At 42.6% G+C, this 21,954-nt stretch overlaps 2 protein-coding genes across 2 annotated transcripts in view; both read right to left on the reverse strand.

Moving 5' to 3' along the window:
* The window catches only part of LOC103107334 (spermatogenesis-associated protein 31D1-like), a 176,055-nt gene extending 168,808 nt beyond the window's left edge, over positions 1-7,247 (reverse strand). Inside the window, exons 1-2 of the mRNA XM_060199005.1 lie at positions 7,064-7,247; positions 6,192-6,237 (exon numbers count right to left, since the gene is read on the reverse strand). The gene's annotated coding sequence lies outside the window, so the exon portion shown is untranslated. The remainder of the gene's footprint in view (positions 1-6,191; positions 6,238-7,063) is intronic.
* On the reverse strand, positions 536-17,138 carry LOC103107336 (spermatogenesis-associated protein 31D4-like). Its single transcript, XM_060199006.1, has 3 exons — positions 17,055-17,138; positions 14,734-14,822; positions 536-4,718 (listed from the first exon to the last, which is right to left on the reverse strand). The coding sequence occupies exons 1-3, from the start codon at positions 17,136-17,138 to the stop codon at positions 536-538; spliced, it is 4,356 nt and encodes a 1,451-aa protein (XP_060054989.1).
* Between the last annotated feature and the right edge of the window lie 4,816 nt (positions 17,139-21,954).

A 21,954-nucleotide genomic window follows, 5' to 3' on the forward strand; every position in this document is an offset into this window, starting at 1 on the left:
ACCACTCATAGTAGACATTTTTTTTTAGGACGAGATGCAAAGAAAGAGGAGCTCATGGAGCATCCCCTGTGCAGGTGTCCTTATCTGGTGGTCAGAGGTTCAAATCTGAGTCTGCATGTAACTGTGCTCTACCTGGTAAGCCATCACTCCCTATACCCCATGCCCAACCACCATTATCTTAAAGTCTTTAAAGTATAGATGAAGGGTGGTAGGCTTGGACTGTTGTACATATTCAGAAAGACTAAGAGGCAGAAGATAAGAGCCCATCTTCTCAAACTTCATCAGGGAGGAAAGGGAATTTGGGGAAGCTCATAATAGCTATCAACAAATGTTCAAAGGACTAATCAAAGCCTAAGGAGGCATCTATCTGAGTTAAAATACCCCCTTTTCCTTCCTAAGCACAAACCCTGATTTACCCAAAACCCATACTCTCAAATAAAGTATACAGAAATATCATCACTGGTATTAAAGAAATGTTTATTGATCATTAATATTAAATAAATGCTTCAATTGGTATGAAAGAAATGTTTATTGATCAGTAGTCTCCATAGAGAATTTGCTTTTGGTTGAGAACTTGCCATCCCTGGAATTTCTGAAGGATCATTTTCTGTTTAAATAACTGATTTCTCTGAAATGACATGTCACTCAGCGCAAAGCCTTTAAGTTTAGAACACTGATCAGCCTGCCACCTGCAGGGGGGGATTGTAGGGGCCAGAGACCTCCTTTGGACCATGTGAAGGTTGTGCCTTGGACACACCACAGTATCTTTAAATGCTTTCTGGGGATGTCTGTCAGTGCCTCTCACACCTTGACTTGCAGGGTTAGCCAGACCAGCAATGACTGGTGCTTGGGAACAAGAATTGCAATTTATGACAATAGAGGAGACAGCCTTGGGGTTGAAAAAATACCCATGAGTGCACACTTTCTGAGCTTTCCCTTCTGTCTTCTGTTTGATCCCAGACTTCCCTGGTGGAAGAGACGACTTTTCAAGGCTGGTGGTATAGTTTGCATGCCTGTGCCCCACTTTCTTGTCTAGGGGTTTTCCAGTGTCATTAATATATTTCTGGGTGTCAATCTTCCTGGTAGTGGCAGCTCTACTTTTAATTGGGCCTCTGCTCTGTGGAGATGATATGGAACTGCCCTTCACCTGGGAATTCTGTTTCATGTACTTTGTTCTAGGATAGATCCATTGCCAAAAATCTTTAAATTTTTGTCTGAAAAGATTTTCAGGAGGATGTTGTCCCTTCCGTGGTGAGAGCTTAGAATTCTTGCTCTCATACACCTTGAGTGGTATGTACTTAGAAGGGAAACACCTGCTTCCAGGTTGCGGTGATGCCTGTTCTGCATCCCCTCCACCAAGCTCTGCTGCTGATTTGGGACCAGTACAATTCGTGCTCATTACATCTGGGGGAAAGTCCTTATCCTGGCACCTCAACACATGTTCAGGAACCCACGGCTCTTTCTCCTGCTCCATACTGAACCCACTGTCCTCCATATAGACGTGCAGCACTTGGGAAGTTTCCTCATCCCCTGTGAAAAAACCCTGGGCGTGAGTCAGTGAGTCCTCATGAGTCAAGCTATCTGAAGTAGAGGACATGTCCACAGGTTGGCCTTGGGCCAACTGTTTTTCCCTGCTCTTTAACTCCAGCTTTAATTCATCAATCAATTTTTCTTTCAGCTCCGGTGAATTACTATCTGGGAGAACTGATATTTTTGGTGGCAGGCGCTTTGTGCTTGCTGCTTTTCTCTCATTGGCACTTAGTGTTTGAGAACTTCCAGGTCTGTACCCTATCAAGATGGTACTATCTTCTGATTGAAGAGCATCGAGCTCCTTGGCCCTAAATATCTCCCTGGATATTGCAGCATTGGAAAAAAGCTCTTTATTTGCTATCTCTTTTCTTTCTGGCATTTCTAATCTGTCACTGGAGCTGATGCTATGAAACTTTGGTTCCTGTCTATCCGCAGCTTGCCATGAGGGCAGCTTTTGGGGGCTTCTGTTGGGTAGAAAACTCTGTCTCTGACTTTCTATGAGGTTGCGTTTGACAGGCAGAAGACTAGGTCTGTCACCCTTACTTCTCTGGACTTCTACAAGTTCCTGGTTGTTATCAAAGGGTGATTGTCTCAGGACACCCTGTCCCTCTTTGCCTATAGGTGAGGTGGCAGGGACATGATGATCAAAGACAGAACCTACATTTTTTATTCCAACTTTATCTTCCTGAGAAAGGCCTCTAAAGTTCTTGAGATCCCCAGATTTGTAGTTCCCCTCAGGAATCATGTTGGCTGAGAGGAGGTTGGAATGGCATGACCTTTGTATAGATTTACTGACTTTGGGGCAAAGGCCACTTGCCTTCCTATGAGACTTTTGAATATGATGTTGCTTAGTGGCCTTGAGGGAGAAATCCATTGAAGACAAGTTGCCCTGATTTACATTAGTGTTAGATTTCTCAGACTGTTGCAGGGTGTGCCATGAACTGTGCACAACATTTGGGAATTGACCCTCATTGATTTCCTCAAATTTCTTACTCAGATGTGCTTTGAGGGAATTTTCAAATTGTTTATGAGGCACTCTCTCCTCTGAGGCTATTTGTTTTTTGCTTGAATGACTTAGTATATAATTGTTAGGATTTGCCTCAGAGTTGGACCCCAGACCCAGATCTGAACTCTTTTCTGGGTCATTCAGTGAATGTTTGTTTGGCCTTTTCTCTGAGACCTGCCCCTGAGTTTCCCCCAAATCTTCCTCTAATACAGACATACTCGAGAAAATCTCATGAAAGCTTCCAGATGGACTTGACCCAGCAGTTATATTTTGTTTGCTCTGACTCTTCTGCATGGTCACTGAGAATTTAGATTTGTTCCCTGACTCAGATGTCTGTACAAAATCATTTGGAGGCATCATAAGAGACAAAGATTCATAGATCCTGTGGGGTAGGCCCCAGCGGTGTTGGATGAGCCTCTTTTTAAGGTGATGCTCTAGTTTTTTTCGAAGTTCTTTGCTAAGAGGAAACTCTCCAGGAAGAATGGAGATTGAAATATGGACTCGGGAGGCCTGGCGGGCAGGAGATTTGGGAGGTAAAGGACTAAAGTTCTCTTCATATCTTTGGACCAGTGAAGATGAGCCCCATAAACTAGTCAGTCTCTTCTGCAACACATGCCACTCCAAACTTTGAATATCAGAAGAGGAAAGGGGCTCTGCTTCTTCTTGGAGTCTATGGAAAAATACTCCACAGATCCTCATCTGAGGTAAAGTACCAGTTGATATGTTTGATAGTGGAAGTTGAAGAGTGGCCTGGGGCTCAACCTTGAGGACAGGTGTTAGCTGTGATTTCAGAGGGGTTTGACGTGATATAGGAGAATGGACCTCAGGTAAGGATAAAGAGGAAGGATGCAGAGGTACTAGGGGCTCTTGGTCTATGGAGGCATTGAAAATCCCATTGAAAATCCAGATTGAGGAAAGGTCCCTAGAGGGATAGATAGCAGTGGACAAGGATTCACTGTGCAGAGATGGGAGGCCACAGAAGAACTGGATAGGTTTTTGCAGTAAATTGTTATGGAAGGACATAGGATTTAGGGACTGCTCATGCATCTGCAGATCCTTTGGTCTACTTTCATTCTTCAGCAAAGAAAGGGAGACTGATTCAGCCTTACTGGCAACCATCTGGGACATTTTTCCTGTAGGATTTAGTTGGTATTCTGGCCTAGGTTGCTTCAGGAAAGAACACCCTTTTTCTTTTTCCTCCCACATGAGGGAATTGATCTTATTTTGAATGTGTTGCTCTAGGAGTGCCAAGACCTCAGGACTGGAAAAGGAGAGGTTACCTGGCTCAATGAGGTTGGCAGCAGGGTGTCTCCCAAAAGATGTCTCTGAAGAACGAAGTGCAAGAAATTCTTGGTTGAATTCACCTTGTGGAAAGGTGGAACAAAACAACTTCTTAGCGTGAGCCTGCCACAAGGAGAACTGTGAAATTGACAGGCTTGAATGGTCAATGCCTGTCATTGCTGGGACATATGCACACAGCCCACCAGCACTGTTTGCAGATGGCTTCTCCTGCACAGGTTTCAGTAGGATGGAAACTGACTGAGACTGAGTGACAGTTAAGGTGCAGTCTGGTGCTGGTAACACAGGCAGGGTGGGTGGTGCTTGCTGACAAGCATATGAACCAGCCAGGTTCACCGTCTGAGCCAAGTCTGATAAGGGGCCAATGTCTGGGAACATGATGGGATCCACTGTGTACATGGTTTTGAGTGGCACAGGGAGCCCTGTCTGGAGAGCAGGATCTACTCTCTGCATGCAATGTGGTAGAGGAGGGGGAAAGGGAGGGGATTTGGGTGAGGAAAGGGTCACTGGGAATTGGGAATCCAGGAGAGGGAAAGGTTCTGGAGGGAGAGAGTAGCCCAGTGGTGAGGGTGCAAGAAATTCATCCAGAGGGGTCACTGGGTTAGGTGAGGGAATGGAGAGGGGTGGTGGGGAAGACACAAGCAGGGAAGATGGTATCAGGTCTCCTGCAGGGGCTACTGAGGAGGCAGGTGACAGAGTGGGTGATGAATCTGCCACCAGAGCTGTGGAGGCCAAAGGGGACACAAAGAGAGAAGCATCTTCCAGGACCTCTGGGAACAGCAGCTGACTGATCTCAGAGGTTGCGGTGTTACACACCTCACAAGAGGGGTCTGGACATAAGAGTCGACGGAAACGGATGCTGTCATGTTTTCGACCAGGGGGGCTGTGGAAGACAGGAAGTATAAAGATGCAGCCAGGAACAGAACAAGAAAAAGAGGACCCTTTAGCCTGGGGGGTGAGAGGGGACTACCTAAAGCGTGCTGCCCCCCCACACTGCCCACACCCATGACACCACAGTCTACCCCACTAGCTCACTCTTGGTCTTCATTCACATGCCTGTTTCCTTGGCTTCCTCACCCCCTCCCATAACTACCCTTGGAATTGCACGACCCCAGGGCATGAGGAAGACTGGTCACCTTTTGAGAATGGAAATCAACTTCCTTTCCTCCTCTATGTCCCTCTGGTAATTGCTCCAACCTGGAAAACCAGGAGAATAGGTTACATGTTGTGAAGGTAGAAGCACACATGGGGCCCTTTTACAGGAGAATACTGGGGTGTGAGACACTGTGTGCATCATTAGGTGAGGTCAAGTAGTCAGTGATACTATTGAGATAGTTCAGTATGTATGTTGCTTTATAAAATATCTCATATTAGCTTATATTCAAGTTCACCATGTGAATCAGAGACCAACTGTTACCTCTAAGAAGAATCTGAAATTCATAAATTCAAAGACAGAATTCTTGCAGACTCACTCCATGACCCCTGCCCTCCTGGCCAGCAGTGGCAAAGGGTCAGAGCTGCCCCCGGGAGCCCTAGGGTGGTTCTGCGTGATGAGGGCAAAGTGTGTGGAGAGACAAGGCATCCAGCTCTTGGAAAGCCTCAGTGGGTCATCTCACTTATTGGGGGAATAAAAGCAAGCAGATATACCCATAACTCAGAGAGAAGGTTGAAGTAATCATTAACCCAAACACAATGCATAGTCACATTTTGACCTACAAACTATTTGATCAAGTAGAAAGTTACCACACAAAGTTTGATCATGAGCTTCACAATGCCTGTTTCCCTGGGGGTAAATTACAGGCACTTTAGGACAGGAGGGAAGAGGGACAGCTGAGTAACAGGACATTTGCGGTGGTTTTCAAGTTTGGCCATACACAATGTACAACACTGCATGGTCTTTGTTTTAAGGGGAGAGGAGAGGAGTGTGTAGTAAGGTAGCCCCCATCTGGAGAAGCCATCTGTCACTAGTTCATGTGGTCAGGGGGGACCTGCCATTTTTTGACCCAGAGTGGGGAAAGCCTGGTGTCTACCCACTCAGACTTTCATGGGAACAATGGCCTGGACTTCCTGGACAGTAGGCCCACTCTCCAACAAATCTGTTCTCCTATCTCCTTTGGCCATGTAAGTGGCAACACCCATTTCCCAGCTCCTTCACTGCTTCACACCCAGGATGAGCTAAGCAGGGAGTCTGAGAAGTGTGTCAGGCTGATAGCCTTCCCATCGACCTCTTCTTTAGGGGCTCTATTTACTGAATGGAACTGTGTCTAACATGTGAGCTCCTCATGGTTCTAGACATCATGAAAAGGAGACACAGGGTCACCTTGGGAGATTGCAGGTGGGAAAGGACAAACCCTACCTTTGCTTGTCCCACCTTTCCTTCTCCTCTTGGCTCTGAACTGACACTGGGAACAAAAAGAAATAAATGAAAAAAATAAATAAAAGACTCCATGCTCACTCCCTAGGAAACTCAGTTTCCTGGAATAATATGACTTTAATACAATTTGGGGCTCCTTCCCTCTATTTTTGAAGGTGAGAATATATTTTCTTTAAAAAACAAAGACTTGTCTGTGAGGCCACAACTGATATGATAAATCAGTAGTCCCTTTCTTAGGGAGTAAATACAAGCTGTCATGTGTGTTCCCTCAGATGGCTCATGCTCCTTCTCCTCTGAGAAAACTCAAGGTCAGTACTGCTCTCCTGATCATCCCGACATGAAGGAAGTCTTCATGGAGAGGCACCTGACATGGGGGGGGTGGAAGGTGGGGGGCACTGGAGATATAGCATAGTAGTTATGCAAAAAAAAGCCTTCATGTGTGAGGCACCAAAGACCCCAGGTTCAATCTTCAGCACTGTCATAAACCAGAGCTAAGCAGTGCCCTGGGGAAAAAACAAAACATAAACATGGAAGTGGTTAGGGATCTCTTTTTATACAGAAATCCTGAATTTTAAATAACCTAATCCAGAACAACATAATTGCTTTTTAGATTTTATCCTGGAAGCCTCCACCATACCCAAATTACTGGAAAACATCAAATGGAAACAGCCTTACTGGATCCCTCACTGTCCCTTGACTTCACCCCCACCTGGCCTTATTCCTTAGAAGAATGATGCATTTTCTACTCACACCTGCTAAATTGTTTCTGTGAGCCAACCAAACTTATTTTTCAATGTGGTGATAAAGATACAAATAATAATCAAATTTCTCTTAAGTTTGCCCTGTTTCCTTACCTTTTTCCTGGTTTTCCAAAAGTTGAATAAAGATGGTACCCCCAGTAGGCAGCAGAGGAGCAAAAGAAGCAACCCCAGCCCACACAAGTGAATGAGGTTGGGGTTCACATTGAAGAATACTGAGCTGGAGCTCAACCAGGATTCAGAATGGCTATTCAGAAATGAGAGAACATTCCAGTTTCTGAATTCCATGGTTTGAATCAAACACTTGGCCTGAGACTCTGATTGTGCAGGCAGGGGGTTACATAGTTCCAGGCCAGCATCACAAAGGACTGATGTCACAAAAGGTTCCTGAAGGTGGAGAAGGGATCATGAGGAAGGTGTGCCCCACATGCCTGCTCCATGAATTAATTCTCCACTTCACTTGGGCCCTCTAGGGACCTCTGCTTTGCCTTCCTGTTTACTATCTCCAACCTTTCACCACCTATTTGCCCAAATGAAAGTTCTTGTTCTATCTACAACCAAGGTATTACCTGAGTCTTCCTTTACTGTTTGAAGACCTCGATCGGGGTCTCACCAATGTCTTGTCTGCTTTTGTGCAGACATTTAGGCTAGGATTATGTATGTGCTCCAATACTTCTTGTAGGGTGATTTGACCTCACACAAACCCAGATAGCAAACCTTAATTTGTTTTTAATCTTTTATGAATGTTGAATAGTAAATTTCAGGGGTTTTTTTGTTTTGTTTCAGTCAGCCTTTACTATCTTTAATTAGTCATTCTAACTCAGTTCAAATGAATAATTCATTACTGAACATTCACAAAACTAAAATATGTATAAAATAAGTGTAAATAATTAATCTTCAAATGATCTTGGGGTAAGTATAGAACTTCCCTGAAGTTGATGAAGCACAAAGACTTCCAGGATATGCTGTGAATGCATACCCCTTTTAGATAACAGTATTTTTCAAAATTTTTATTAGTGATTTAATACTGATTTACAAAGTTACATGCCAACAGGGCTATAATTCCACACGGTTCCCACCACCAGAGTTCTGAATCCCCAGTCCCTCCATTGCAAGCCACCACAGTTCTCCCAAGGTTGCAGACATGGGCTACCTATCATCTCTACAACAGTTTGTCTAGATTCGTACATAATTGTCCCCTGTTCCTTCCAGGTCCAGTCCTCTCTTCTCTGTGCCACACATAACCCTACTGCTACATCTAAATGTCCCTCCCTTTTTCCTCCTCTCTCCAAGTCCTGATGGAGCTGGAGTTCAGAACCCTCTGCTATCCTCTTCCTCTTATTACTTCCCCCACAATGGGAGTATGGATCAAAATTGTTTCTTGGGTGCAGAAGGTAGAAGTTTTGGCTTCTTTAATTGCTTCTCTGTTGGACATGGATGTTATCAGGTCGATCCATAACCCCCAGCCTGAAAACAATATTTTCAAATTAAAAAATAAAGTCATTTTCTCCTTTATTTCAACCTTTTCATTTTTTTTAACCCTACTCTAATATAAAGGTAGTCTTTGCCGACTATATGTATTCCCTAAATGTTGTACTATATATACCTATCTCTGTGTGTTACGCTACAATAAAAATATTCATTGGGTGACTGACAACAAACATTTATTTTCCATAGTTTGAAAGGTTGGGTAGGCAGTTCAAAATCAATGCACCTAGATTCAGCATCTGTTGCTTACTTTCTCATTTATAGATAGCTGTTTTGCCTTGTAACCTCAGGTAGTAAGTAGATACTAGAAACCTCTGAGGTCTCTTGCCCCACCCCCCTCCAAGTTTATCACTGGGGCTCAGTGCCTGCACTAGGAATCCACTGCTCTTGATGGCCTTTTTATTGATTTATTTTTTCCATTGTTGTTGCTGGATAGAACAGAGAAGGGGAGAGAAAGAGACACCTGCGGACCTGCTTCATCACTTGCCAAACAACCCCCTTGCAGATAGGGAGCCAGGAACTAGAACCAGAATGCTTGTGCGGGTCAGTCCTGGAGCTTCGCACTATGTGCACTTAGCCAGGTTTGCTACTGCCAGGCCCCTTCTGAAGTCTCTTTTGAAACCATAAATCCCTTTCATAGGGGCTTCACCCTCATAACCTAATTATCTCCCAAAGCTGCTTCTAATATTAGTAAAGCAACCACTACCCTAAACTGTAGAAAGTCAAATAAGTCAGCAGCTTTCTGGAATGGAAAGACAGCCATTGCAGTTTGAACCCAATGCAGGCAGGCAACCCTGTTGAAATATCTCTCTGCTTCCTTGTCCATTTATCTAGGTAAAAGGAAAAACCCGGGAGATGAGTTCAAGGGAAAATAGAATGGGGGCCTGAGGTTAGCAAACTTTCCTGCCTAGTGAGTCAAGATGGGTTTTTCAGTGAATTTCCTAAAACAAAGCTTATCTACTTATATTATCCGGAAGGACCTAAACAAGCAAGAGCAGGGTAAGGCGGGAGGTGTGAATTGCTAATCCTTGTCCTTTTGTTTTCTAGATTCAGTTTTAGCATATTAACAGTTCCTTTAAAAACAGTTCAAAGGGTCACCTTTTACCTACCCCAATTTGTCACCCTCGGGACATCTGGCCTTCCAAGATTATAACATGCAGAGGGGCTTTGAGGAAGGAGGGGGAGATTATAACACGCAGCCCTTTCTTTTGGGGCCCTAGTTGCACTATTGTATTGAGATCAGAGTTTATTAAAAAATAGAACAGATCCCCAAAACGGAGTTCTTACTACTGGACCCCCATCCAGATTTAATACTTAATATAATTGCAGTTTCTGAGTTTCCCTAAAGTATAATCTTAAACCAGTGAACCTGGAGTTCCCTAATCAGCATCAAGGAGGTAATATACATAAAACTCTCTACTCCAGCCCTCCCATGGTGGATGCTAGCTTTTCCAGGGAAAAAAAAAAAAAAAAAAACTTTTCTTTTGCTAATAACCTTCCCTTTTGAGGGGGTGGGAGCTTATACTGGGGATAGAATCCAAGACCTCATATTTAGTTTAAATATGTGGTTGACTGCTAAACTATTTCCTCAGTTCCAATGAATCTCCCTTTTGTATTGCTCCTTGCTGGCTAACCAAATAAAATGAAATTATAACTCATCATCCACTTTGGTCCTTCCAGATTCTTCCTCACTTCTTAGAAGATATTTAACCTAACACAAGAATGACCAGTGATTAGAGGAACCATGAGAGTGTTAAGAAAACTTATTGGGGGGGGGGGGGGTCAGGTAGTGGCACATGGAGTTAAGCGCACATAGTACTAAGCGTAAGGACCCACACAAAGATCCCTGTTTGAGTCCTGGTGTGGTATCTTTCTCTCTCCCTCTCTATCCCCCCCTCCCCTCTCAATTTTTCTGTTCTATCCAACATAAAATGGAAAAGGAAAAGAAAATGCTGCCAGGAACAGTGGATTCGTAGTGCCAGCACCGAGACCCAACAATAACCCTGAAGGCAATAAATAAATAAATAAATAAATAAATAAATAAATAAATAAACGTAGAAGAAAAGAATTAAGGGTGTTGGGGCAGGGCTGTGGAGAGGGAAGAGAAGAGTAATGATTATGCGAAAGGACTGTTCTCCAAAGTCACTGGTTCAATCTCACCCCCACCCTCTAAACCAGAGCTAAGTAGAGCTCAGATAAAGAGAGAAGAATTCAGAGTAATTTTATTTAGGAGATAGTACACACAGAGATACACACACCAAAAAAGAAGGTGAGAGGAGAGCATTCCCACATAGGAGAGAAGAATAAAAAAGCTGGAGGTCAGGCAGCTTTGGGTTTTAAGGTTTTTAGCCCCATCCTCTCATTACTGATCAGACTGTATTTCTTCAGATAAACTATTCTTCATAGTTGGATAGGGGGGTACTCAGAGGTTGGATGGCAGTCTCCATGAACAGACCCTCATGTTTTCCTCAGTGTTCTCAAGTGATATTATGAATATGGTTGTGCTGGTTTGACCTGGAGTATTATGTGTAGCTTTCAATACCTAAAGTAAATGTCTTTCACTATCATAAGGACCCAATAGATAGGATATTACTTGATCATGACCCACTTAGTAGAAACAAGTTTGTAAATTTGAAGTTATGAATTTTGTTTTCTAACTAAAAATTTAGAAGTTAAAATTGGGGGAGGGGAGGGAGTCGGGCTGTAGCGCAGTGGGTTAAGCGCAGGTGGCGCAAAGCACAAGAACTGGCTTAAGGATCCCGGTTCGAGCCCCCGGCTCCCCACCTGCAGGGGAGTCGCTTCACAGGCGGTGAAGCAGGTCTGTAGGTGTCTGTCTTTCTCTCCTCCTCTCTGTCTTCCCCTCCTCTCTCCATTTCTCTCTGTCCTATCCAACAACGACTACAACAATAAAAAAAACAACAACAAGGGCAACAAAAGAGAATAAATAAATAAAATAAATATATATATAAAAAAATAAAAAAAAAATTGGGGGAGGGGTAGAGACAGCATAATGGTTATACAAAAGATTTTCAGGGGCCCAAGTGGTGGCACACCTGATTGAGCACATGTTACAGTGCACAAAGACCCAGGTTCAAGCCCCCACTCCCCACTTGCAGGGGGAAAAGCTTCATGAGTGGTGAAGCAGTGCTACAGATGTCTCTCCGTCTCCCTCTCTCTCTATCACCCCCTCCCCTCTCAATTTCTGGCTGTCTATCTTATAAATAAATAAAGATGATTTAAAAAAAAAAAAAAAGCCTTTGCAAGGAGCAGCATAAGGATCCTGGTTCAAGCCCCTGGCTCCCCACCTGCAGGGGAATAGCTTCACATGCAGTGAAGCAGGTCTGAAGCAGGTGTCTTTCTCTTCCCCTCTCTGTCTTCCCCTTCTTTTTACATTTCTCTCTGTCCTATCTAACAACGACGACATCAATAAAAACAACAATAATAACTACAACAACAGTAAAAACAACAAGGGGACAAAAGAGAAAATAAATATTTTTAAAAAAATTTTAAAAAGACTTTCAGGCCTGAGGTTCTAGGTTTCCAGCACCATCATAAAACAGAGCTGAACAGTGTTCTGTATCTGGGCTCTCTCTGTATCTTTCTCTCTGTTCTCTCTCTCTCTCATTAATTTTTTTTTTTTAATGGAGGTGGGAGGTCACATAAACATTCCCACGGGCTCAAACAGTGTTGATAGCTCCTATAGCTAACCTAAAACTGAAGTCAATCACAGTGACAACAGGACTTTAAGACTGGCAGGATTGGTTTAGAATTGACTAATGCAAGAGCAGGAGGGCAAAATTTCTCAAATCTGTTAGGAATGCAAAGGGAAACTGTATGGAGGGCGGGGATTTGGGCTGAGACCATTCCCCACATGTTTAAAGTTTCATCACACATAATTCCAACAAAGAATTGAGGAGAAAGAGTGATTTTCAGGAATTTTAAACTTTATTCAGGAAAACTGAGAATACTCACATGTTGGAGTACATATGGAGAGAGAGAGAGAGAGATCCTGAGAGCCCTTATTCACATGATGCAGGCTTACCTAGGCAGAGAGCCAGCCAGCCCATAAGTCTAGCTTCTTCTTCTTCTAGCGTTTGCCCTTCTTCCGTAGCCAGTTAACAGCGTCAGGTTGAGCCTGATGTAAAGTTTCGAGACCTCCTTTGAATCTGGAGAGGTGACAGTCGTTGACTATGTGGGTCATAGTCTGTCTGTAGCCGCAGGGGCAGTTCGGGTTGTCTCTGGCTCCCCAGCGATGGAACATAGCAGCGCACCGGCCATGGCCTGTTCGATACCGATTGAGGAGGGCCCAATCATAACGTGCTAGGTCAAAGCCGGGTTGACGCTTGCAGGGGTCTGTGATGAGGTGTTTGTTCTTTACCTCAGCTGACTGCCAACTCTGTTTCCAAGAGTCTGGAACAGAGAAGTTCAGTGTAGGCGTAGGGGAACACCCAAGCCTAGCCTTCACTTCCTTTCTACGTTACACCCACACGTGGTACCACTTCCATTTCCTGTGCAGCAATTTCTTTCCCCCAGGCACACCTGTGTGCATAGAAAATGTGTTCTTTCATGGTGCATCAATGTCTGCGTTCCCCCACATACTTCCTATCATTTCTGACCTGAACAAAACCTTTTTAGAGGGTTAGGAAATGGAAAGGAAAATCTACATTTTCTCCAGTAATTTTATTTCTTAACTTGAGCAATAACTAGGACAGAATTATAAACAATCAAGCTGGATTCTACAATTGTTTGCAGTATGCTAGACTACTGATCCCCTAAAGTCCCTACAGATGGAAGGATAGGTAGGACCTACGATTGTTAAAGATTCAGAGCAGTAAATCAGGCAGTAGTGCAGCAGGTTAAGCACAAGTGGTGCAAAGCTCAAAGACCAGCTTAGGATCCTGGCTTGAGCCTCTGGCTTCCCCACCTGCAGGGGAATCGCTTCACAAGCAGTGAAGCAAGTCTGCAGGTGTCTTATCTTTCTCTCTTCCTTTCTGTCTTCCCATCTCTCTCCATTTCTCTCTGTCCTATCCAACAATGACATCAACAGTAGTAACTACAACAATAAAAAGAAACAATAACAACACAATTGAATAAATAAGTAAATTAAAAAATTAAAAAAAAAAAAAAGGTTCAGAGCAGACCCTTCCTTGCCACCAAAAAAGATTGGAAAGAAAATCTGTGCTCTAAGAAACCACCTATGTTCCAAAACCTGTCAAGTTTTTTTTCAGACTCAGGTTTAAATAGCCCCAGTACTTCCCTACCCTACCCCTTCTTTATCTTTTATCTTCATGGCAGCTGTCCTATGAACTGTCTACTAATATCTCATGTCTTTCTTAAACTGTGGTACCCTTTATTTGACACCATAGCCTCTACTGTTACTTGATCTCCTGTGAAATAAGACAGTCTTCAGGTCAGTCAGAGTCTCCTTTCAATTATTCAAGAACAGGTAACCTGCCTCAAGGATAAAAATCTTCCAGGAGACCTATCCCTGTGATATGCAACCTCAACCAAATTTTCAGTTAATGAATATTTACTGTAGAAACTAGGAGACACATTTATCTATAGACCATGGACTTCTTTAAGGACCTCATAGTTCAGTTTTAGGGTAAAGTTCTCAGAGCCTCAAGCATAAAAGTCTTTTGCAGAACCATTATGCTATCTCTCCAGCCCCTGGGAAAAAGTTCTCTACCCATCATGTTACACACTGCTCATGAGCCCTTCCACTGTCTCCCACCCCCACCCCAAACCCCAGCATTTGTGAATAACTAAGCCATCTCTGAAACTGATCAGAGAAGGGATCAATACTGAAGACCATGAGTGCTTAAATATGCCATATTCTCAGACATTCCTACATGTCTGCCTTCTCCAATTTTTTTTTTATACAGGTGAATGATTTTTTTTTTTTGGAAAGATAGTCAAAGAAAAGCTTTTCGGGAGTCAGTCTGTAGCGCAGCAGGTTAAGTGCAGGTGGCGCTAAGCTCAAGGACCGGCATCAGGATCCCGGTTCGAGCCCCCGGCTCCCCACCTGCAGGCAGGTCCCTTCACAGGCGGTGAAGCAGGTCTGCAGGTGTCTGTCTTTCTCTCCCCCTCTCTGTCTTCCCCTCCTCTCTCCATTTCTCTCTGTCCTATCCAACAACAACGACATCAATAATAACTACAACAATAAAACAACAAGGGCAACAAAAGGGAATAAATTAAAAAAAAGAAAAATAAATTAAAAAAAAAAGAAAAGCTTTTCTCTTCAAAAGAGGCACATGTTGTTTGTTTAATATCTTTACCATGCATATGTATGCCTTGAGTTAAAAAATTGAAGATGTTTCAATAGAAAGGCTTTTCCATGCATGACAATGATATTCTCTTTCAGTACCTGGTAGAAATTTTTTCAACATTTAAAGAAATAAGACTCTAAGGAGACAACTTTTTTTGTCTGTTTTTGTTTCACCAAAAAGGAGCTACCTGATACTAGTAGGAAAGACTCATAGCATCTATTCTTTCTATACTGCCATTGGTGCTAAATAATAAATATACTTGATTTACAAAGCACTCGGTTTTCAGTGGATTTTCAAAACCGTCCTGTGATATTAAGCAAGGCAGATACTACTGTTCTCCTTTTAACAATGAGTAAGACTAAAGCTCAGAGACCATTGGCTTCCTTAGATCACTTAACAAGTAAGTAGTCAAACCCTGAAATCCTGAGTAGTAAATCTCCTACCTTTTCAACATTTATATTTCAAACAATAGAAAACTGTGACTTCTTTAGTAAGGAGGTGAAAGACAACTACCAGATGGTTTCACTCATATGTGGTATATAGAGTTGAAATGAATGAAATTGTGAAGAAAGAAGAGGAGGAGGAGGAGGAGGAGGAGGAGGAGGAGAAGAAGAAGAAGAAGAAGAAGAAGAAAAAGAAGAGGAAAAAAGAAGGAACTAAACTACACAGTGTCTCTAAAATTTTATGAAAACTATGATGGTGATGGTGATGGTGGTGGTGATGGTGGTGGTGATATGGTGGTGGTGGTGGTGGGATGGTTGCACACAGAACTTTGTTGCTGGGTGTGGTTTGGAATTATTCCTCTGAAACTTTATAATCTTGTAAACCAGTATTAAATCACTAATTTTAAAAAGTGACTTCTTTATTTTTAACAATGATAAAAACTACATTTGCCTTCTATTACATTAAGTTATGGTCAAAATAGCTTTTTTTTTTTTTTTTTAGCTTAAAGGCCATACTGTCCAGCAAAAACATAGAACCACTGGCCTAACCCACTTGGTTTGCAGTGTTGACGTTGTGTGTATTGCTAACAGGGCATGTTGCTAGCAGGTTACTTTTGTTTGTTTTGGTCTCTTGTATCAATGATCATCATTTGTCATGGGTAATAAGAAGAGTAGGGTACAGGTTAACTTAGTAGGTTCTAAAGAGTAGCAGAGTCCAGGAGGTGGAAAATGGATAAAGAATAGCAGAAATGTGTCTGAGACTGGATAATATTGTAATTTTTGTAATCTGTTATTACATAATCTGTTGTTATTATTATATTTCATTGCTTTAAGAAAAAAGAAACAGTGAAAGAAATATGCACTATAAATTGTCGAGGCCAGGGCCTGGTGGTGGCACACCTGGTTGAGTGCACACATTACAATGTGCAAGGGCCTCTGGCCCCCACCTGCAGGGGCAAAGCTTTGCAAATGGTGAAACAGTGTTCCAGGTGTCTTTCTGTCTCTCTCCCTCTCTATCACCCCATTACCTCTCAATTTTTAGCTGTCTCTGTCCCATAAATACATAAAAAGATAATAAAAATATTTTAAAAAAAATTGTTAAGGGCAGTCAACATGCAGGGTACAATATGCATTTTTGGAATAAATGAGTTGAGTATAATCAAGAGGTTACAGTTCTTCACATTTGTCAGAAAAAAGCTGTATAAGCAAGTATGAGTGGCAAAGCAGCTGTTTTTCCTTGAGGTATGAAGTGAGTAACGATCTGACTGACTTTCTTGCTTTAATAAAGGCATCTTTAAAATTGTCCATCCAAGAAGTCAGGTTACTGCCCAATAGGGTAAATTTCTATTTACTGCTGTGAACTTCTGCTTAGGAGGAAATCAAGAGGAAGCTCACATTATGAGGGTTCATGGAACAAAGACCAAACTACCACTGGAAATAAGAGTTTAATGACCAGTTTAGAAGCTGGTTAAGCTCAAAACACTGACAGTGAAAGTGAACAGGGATCAGGATAGGGACAGATAACAGGAAAAGCACATGCTTCACATGTAAGAGGCATTGTTTCCATCTCTGGCACTTCCTCCCTGCCTCAAAAGTAAACTTGTGTTGGACTTAGGGCAGTGGGAAACCAAGCTTTTCAAAACCTAAAGAATAGCAGATCCAGATGTCTGCTTTGGGAAGATAGTGGCAAAAGAAGCTAGCTGAACAATCATGAGAGAATATGCAAATCAATCTTTTTATCACATAGGACCCTGTCTTCAGATGTTGGAAAACTAGGTGAATTCTGACATAAGAAAAAAAAAATGATTGGTTAATATTTCCCCACACAGCTTCTGACTCACCACTCCTTGGTGTTGCCTTCTCAGTGTTGACACATTATCAGGTTACCTCTGTTGGTCTCAAGATGGCATCCAGACAGGAAAAATAGATGGTTAGTGTCTCGTTGTCCTCAACAGAAGTCCCAACATTCATCTTATAAGAACACCTCTGGAAATAATTGCTGGGAATCAATGAATAGCATTGCTCTAGTCTCAGTCAGTGCTGTTGAAAAATGTGTGCAGTAGCAACTCTGCTCTCTCAGCTCCTACCTCTTCCTATATTTTTAGTGCTATCTGCAACAAGATAAGCATAGATATTGAGGATGGTTAGAAATGTTTATTGCAATTTGTCAGAGTAATTGAATCCAATGACAAGAAACCAAAGCTTATATTTTAAATGTTTTGCCTGTTGTTCTCCCAGTGCTTCATCTGTACTGTGTTTTACATAAGCATTAGTCCATAGTGGACATAGGACATTAGTCCATAGGAGGACAGGGGTGTGTTAGGAGAGTAGGGCGAGGGGAGACACACACTGGTCCTTTACCACCAATAATTTGTGAAACTGTGCCCTAATGTACATTCTCCACTGTGAAGCCTAGCTATGTATGAGACAGTATTCTGGAAGCACAGTGAGATTTCAGAGATTTTTCCTCCAGCCAGCCATGAGAAGGGGCCAAAACAAATGTCCACTAAAATCATAGGACCCAGTTTAGAGAAAGGAAGGACACTCCCAGGATTATTTTAGTTCTCCTATTTTCTCATGCTCTTTGCCACACTGGCTTGCCCTTATTCACAATCCATGGTAAGAATTTACTCAATGTAAGCTATGGTTATATCCACTTTAGTAGGCTAAGTATTAATAGGCGTGCACCTATCCTCCCCACTAGAACTTTTGTTACTAGACTCAAAGCATTTGAATGAAACTCCTAAGCCATTAAGAGAAAGACAACTCTGAACTAGACTAACATGAGGTAATTACTAAACTGAGCCTAATTCCTTTGCCCTGCTCTTGGCACTGAGGTATGGAAACTCCAGAGCCCTATAAGAGGTCTGAAAAAAACTGTGTTTAGGACAAATTTCAGGAATCTAATTTTCTCATTAAAAATACATTTTAGAAAATTGTTTTAGGTTAACTTGCTAGGGCAATTGCATGGCAAAGAAATATGTACAATAATTTGGCAAATTGCAGCTTTCATCTCTTTTAAAATAAAATGGAAACAATAAAAACACAATTAAAATTTTTAAAAACATAATATGAAAGAATATTTTGATTTTTTTTCTCTAATTAAGGCTCCACAATTAAAGTTTTGCTGGAGAGCAACCTGAGTTTTTAATCTCACTGTCCACAGAAGGCTAATACAAACACAGGATTTGAGACGTCTGCTATACTTAAGAGTTGGAAGTGACCCTGAAGAACCCTCTAGTCTGGCTTTCTTGTTTACAAACTGGAAACTGAAGCCAGAGGACATTTCATTTTTCTTTAATGTCCGTGTGTGCATGCATATGTGTGTGTGTGTGTTTATGTGAGCATGCATGCATGTTTTCTCTTAAATAACTTGGGAAACTTGGTATCTGCATAGCTGAAAAGTAGTTTAGACACTCATTGTGGGACTTACTTGTTCTAGGGTCCTACCAACCCCTTCCCCTATGAACAGAGACCTCAAAAAACATCACATTTCATCTAGGATTGCCTTGGCATGTGCAATTTCTACATAAGTGAACTTTACAACAACTGAGATAGTAGTGCTTTTGTTAAAATCTAACAGTAATACATATCTTCTACAACAGAATAAGTGGAATGTAACTTCAACATTCCTTGATAATCCAGGCTCAATCTAATAAACAATTGCAGTCCTCCAGAGGAAAAGGGCTAGACAGTCTGGCACTGAGACACGAATATGCATGGTCTCCAGCAGTGGTGTTCAAACCTGCCATTAATTTAAGCAAAATTCAGTCTGGGGGTTGAGGGTGGGATGGGGGTGGCTCAGCAGGGTAAGTACATACCCTGCATGAAGTAAAGCCCTAGGTAAACCCTAAGTTCACTTGGGGGAAAAAAATGGCACATTTCAAAGTCACATGGGATAAAATGTGGTGCTTACTGAGGCTTTGATATAAGACCCCAAAAGAAAGAAGTTTGTTAATGAGTTATCTAAAATAGGTTATAGCTGTGCAGACACCAATACAAAGTTTAAGATCCATCACTTACATTTTATTTAGTTCTCAGTCAGGTTTTTCTTTACACTGGTGAGTCCTTATGTGCCCCTGAGTTCACAGATTTAGCCCCCAGACCCACTGCTCTGCCACTTAACTCCCCAAATGGGACCAGCTGCCACTAAGTGCAGCTTCTGAAGTCCTAATAATCCTTCCCATCCTCTGACCCAGTGTGCCCCTGTACTCACTCACCTAATTACATTTCTGAAGAAATCCTAGTTATAATCTGGTGAGGTTTCAGGTAATTTTTTTCATTGCTTTAGCTAGTTGATCAGGCTAGTGGCAGCTGCTATCCTATGCCCATTCCTCCAGAAGTCTACCACTTGTATTTTAACTTACCTCTTTTTTCACATAGGGATAGATTGTCAAATACACTCAGCACATATACTAGAACTGCCTTTGGTGGTCACAGAGTTACTTTTAGGAGTTACTGTAGTTTAGCCTTCTTTTGTCTTTTCAAGGGATGAGAGAACCACAGAGGAACTAGAACTAAAGGAATAGAACTAATCCTTGATGGATACTTAATATGTATCAACTTTTCATTCTTCTCATTGCTGAACTATTCTGTGAGGAAAGCTTGTTTTTGTCATTCAATATGACAAGAGATAAATAACTTGTTCAAAGCCACAGAGCCCCTGGCTCCCCACCTGCAAGGGAGTCACTTCACAGGGGGTGAAGCAGGTCTGCAGGAGTCTTATCTTTCTCTCCCCCTCTGCCTTCCCCTCCTCTCTCCGTTTCTCTCTGTCCTATCCAACAATGACGACATCAGTAACTACAACAATAAAACAAGGGCAACAAAAGGGAATAAATACATAAATAAAGATTAAAAAATGAACTTTTTTTCTTATTTTAAAATCTTTTATTTAACATGAATAAAAAGAGGTACAAATAACAGGTTCTTTGTAAAGAGCAGCAACAACCACAAATCACCCTCTTTCCCTTTGTCTCTGTAAAACGGGCCCTTTTACCAGGTCGATAGTGTCTTACTCTATCCTAGTAAAGGGATTCATCTCTGTGAAGTAATATCTGACCTCAGGAGTCTTGGGGGAGAGAGAGAGATGACCTTTCAGCATGTAAATAACTTTGGCCCTGAGCAAGGAATTAGGCTCCAGAGGAATGCCAAAGGTAGGGGGGAAAAAAAAAAAAGGGTGGAGAATTCAAAGGACTCACATGATGGGACTCAATATTCTTAACTAGGCCCAGGAGGTGGCTAAAATGCTGACCCTAGCATGTCCTGCTCACTCTGAGCTCTCACACTTCCAAGGAGAGGGATTTGTGGTCCAGTGAATTAGTGTGTTTCAATCATGAATTGTGGCTCCTCCAAGAAGGAGTCCCTCTCCTTCCTCTTGCTTCCCCCAGAGGAATGGAAGGTCACCCACATTCCTGAAGTCTCCTGGCTGTTGAATAGGCTCAGGTGGTTGGCAGGGGCCAGCCCAGATGTCTATAATCTTGCGCAGGGTAGAACAACGCTCCTCTAGCTCTGGCCCTTCACTCTGCATTAGTAAGTTTGCTAGCTCCCTGCTTAGGTCCCAAACTGTGCCATTCCGTCCTTGCTTCCCAGGCTGGCCCATATTTGGGAACCTAACAGGGTCCTGGAGTTCCCCACTGGGTCCGAGGAGGTGCTGGTACCTCTTCTGCCACCGACGACACACCATGGCTTCACTCACAGGCTTCTGGCTGGCATACAGCAGGGCCAAGATGTGCCGACATGGCAGGTGATAACACTGTTGAAAGGAGCAGCTGCAGCTACAACCATCTTTACTAACCTGGTGAGAGTTCTCTAGCAGCTGCACATTCACTGAGGGGCCAGTCACGTTGACCAGCTGAATGGAGTTCTGTGCCACCTCCCACTGGCTATGGCACAATTTGTAGGCCAGTTTGGAGCCATTCTTATGCAAGGTGTCTAGCATGTCATTCTGGGAGGGCTGTACCTGTGGCTGCTGCTGCAGGGTTGGCTTTGTTTCTTCAACAGAGTACCTGGTGAGGTTCCCTCCACAGATGCTAAAAGTCTTCTTGGCCTTTGGTGGCATGCTTGCTGGCTGGGGTCTCCTTAAGTTGGGAGGGGCTATGGGAAAGTTCTTCAAATGTTTGGTGTTAAAGAAGTCTATGTAATCTACAAAGTGAAGGATGTAGTCCATCAGGGTCTGCTGGTCCCGAAAGAGACTTGACACCTTGCTAGTGACCTCATCCAGGCTGTCCATATAAGTGTTGCATGCATGCAAGCCCTTCCTGACATGCATGTACCAGAGAAGTTCACAGGAAAACCAGGGGGCCTGCAGGAAGTTGAAGAGCTAATCAAAAAAACAATGAACTTTTAATTTGCTTATAGTTTTACAGCGGCTCCAAAGCTAGCTGGGTGTTCTTACAGATGGTGTCTTATTTTGTTTAATTCAGCTGGCAGGATCTGGACTTGGCTAGTATGCTAGGATGGCTGGTTTTTCTCTGAGACCCTCTCTCTTATGTAGCTTCTCATCTGGCTTCTTCATTTTGCTTTGTCAGGGTAACAAAATTCTTATCATCAGATCAGGGCTCCTAAAAAACACAGAAGAAAAACTTGTTAAGGTTCAGACCAAGCATTGATTGTCATTTTTGCTACTTCTATTTCTTGTAACTAATTCACAGCCCTAACTTGGGTTCAAATGGAGAAGGCCATACAAATGTAAATACAGGGAGATGTGGATCCTGGATGACCAGCAGTATAACATTGGTCACCATGACCCTCTCCAGTGCTGGTACCTAGCTGTGGCTGTTTCTTCCAT

This window comes from Erinaceus europaeus, chromosome 10 (assembly GCF_950295315.1).
Source record: "Erinaceus europaeus chromosome 10, mEriEur2.1, whole genome shotgun sequence".
NCBI lineage: Eukaryota > Metazoa > Chordata > Mammalia > Eulipotyphla > Erinaceidae > Erinaceus > Erinaceus europaeus.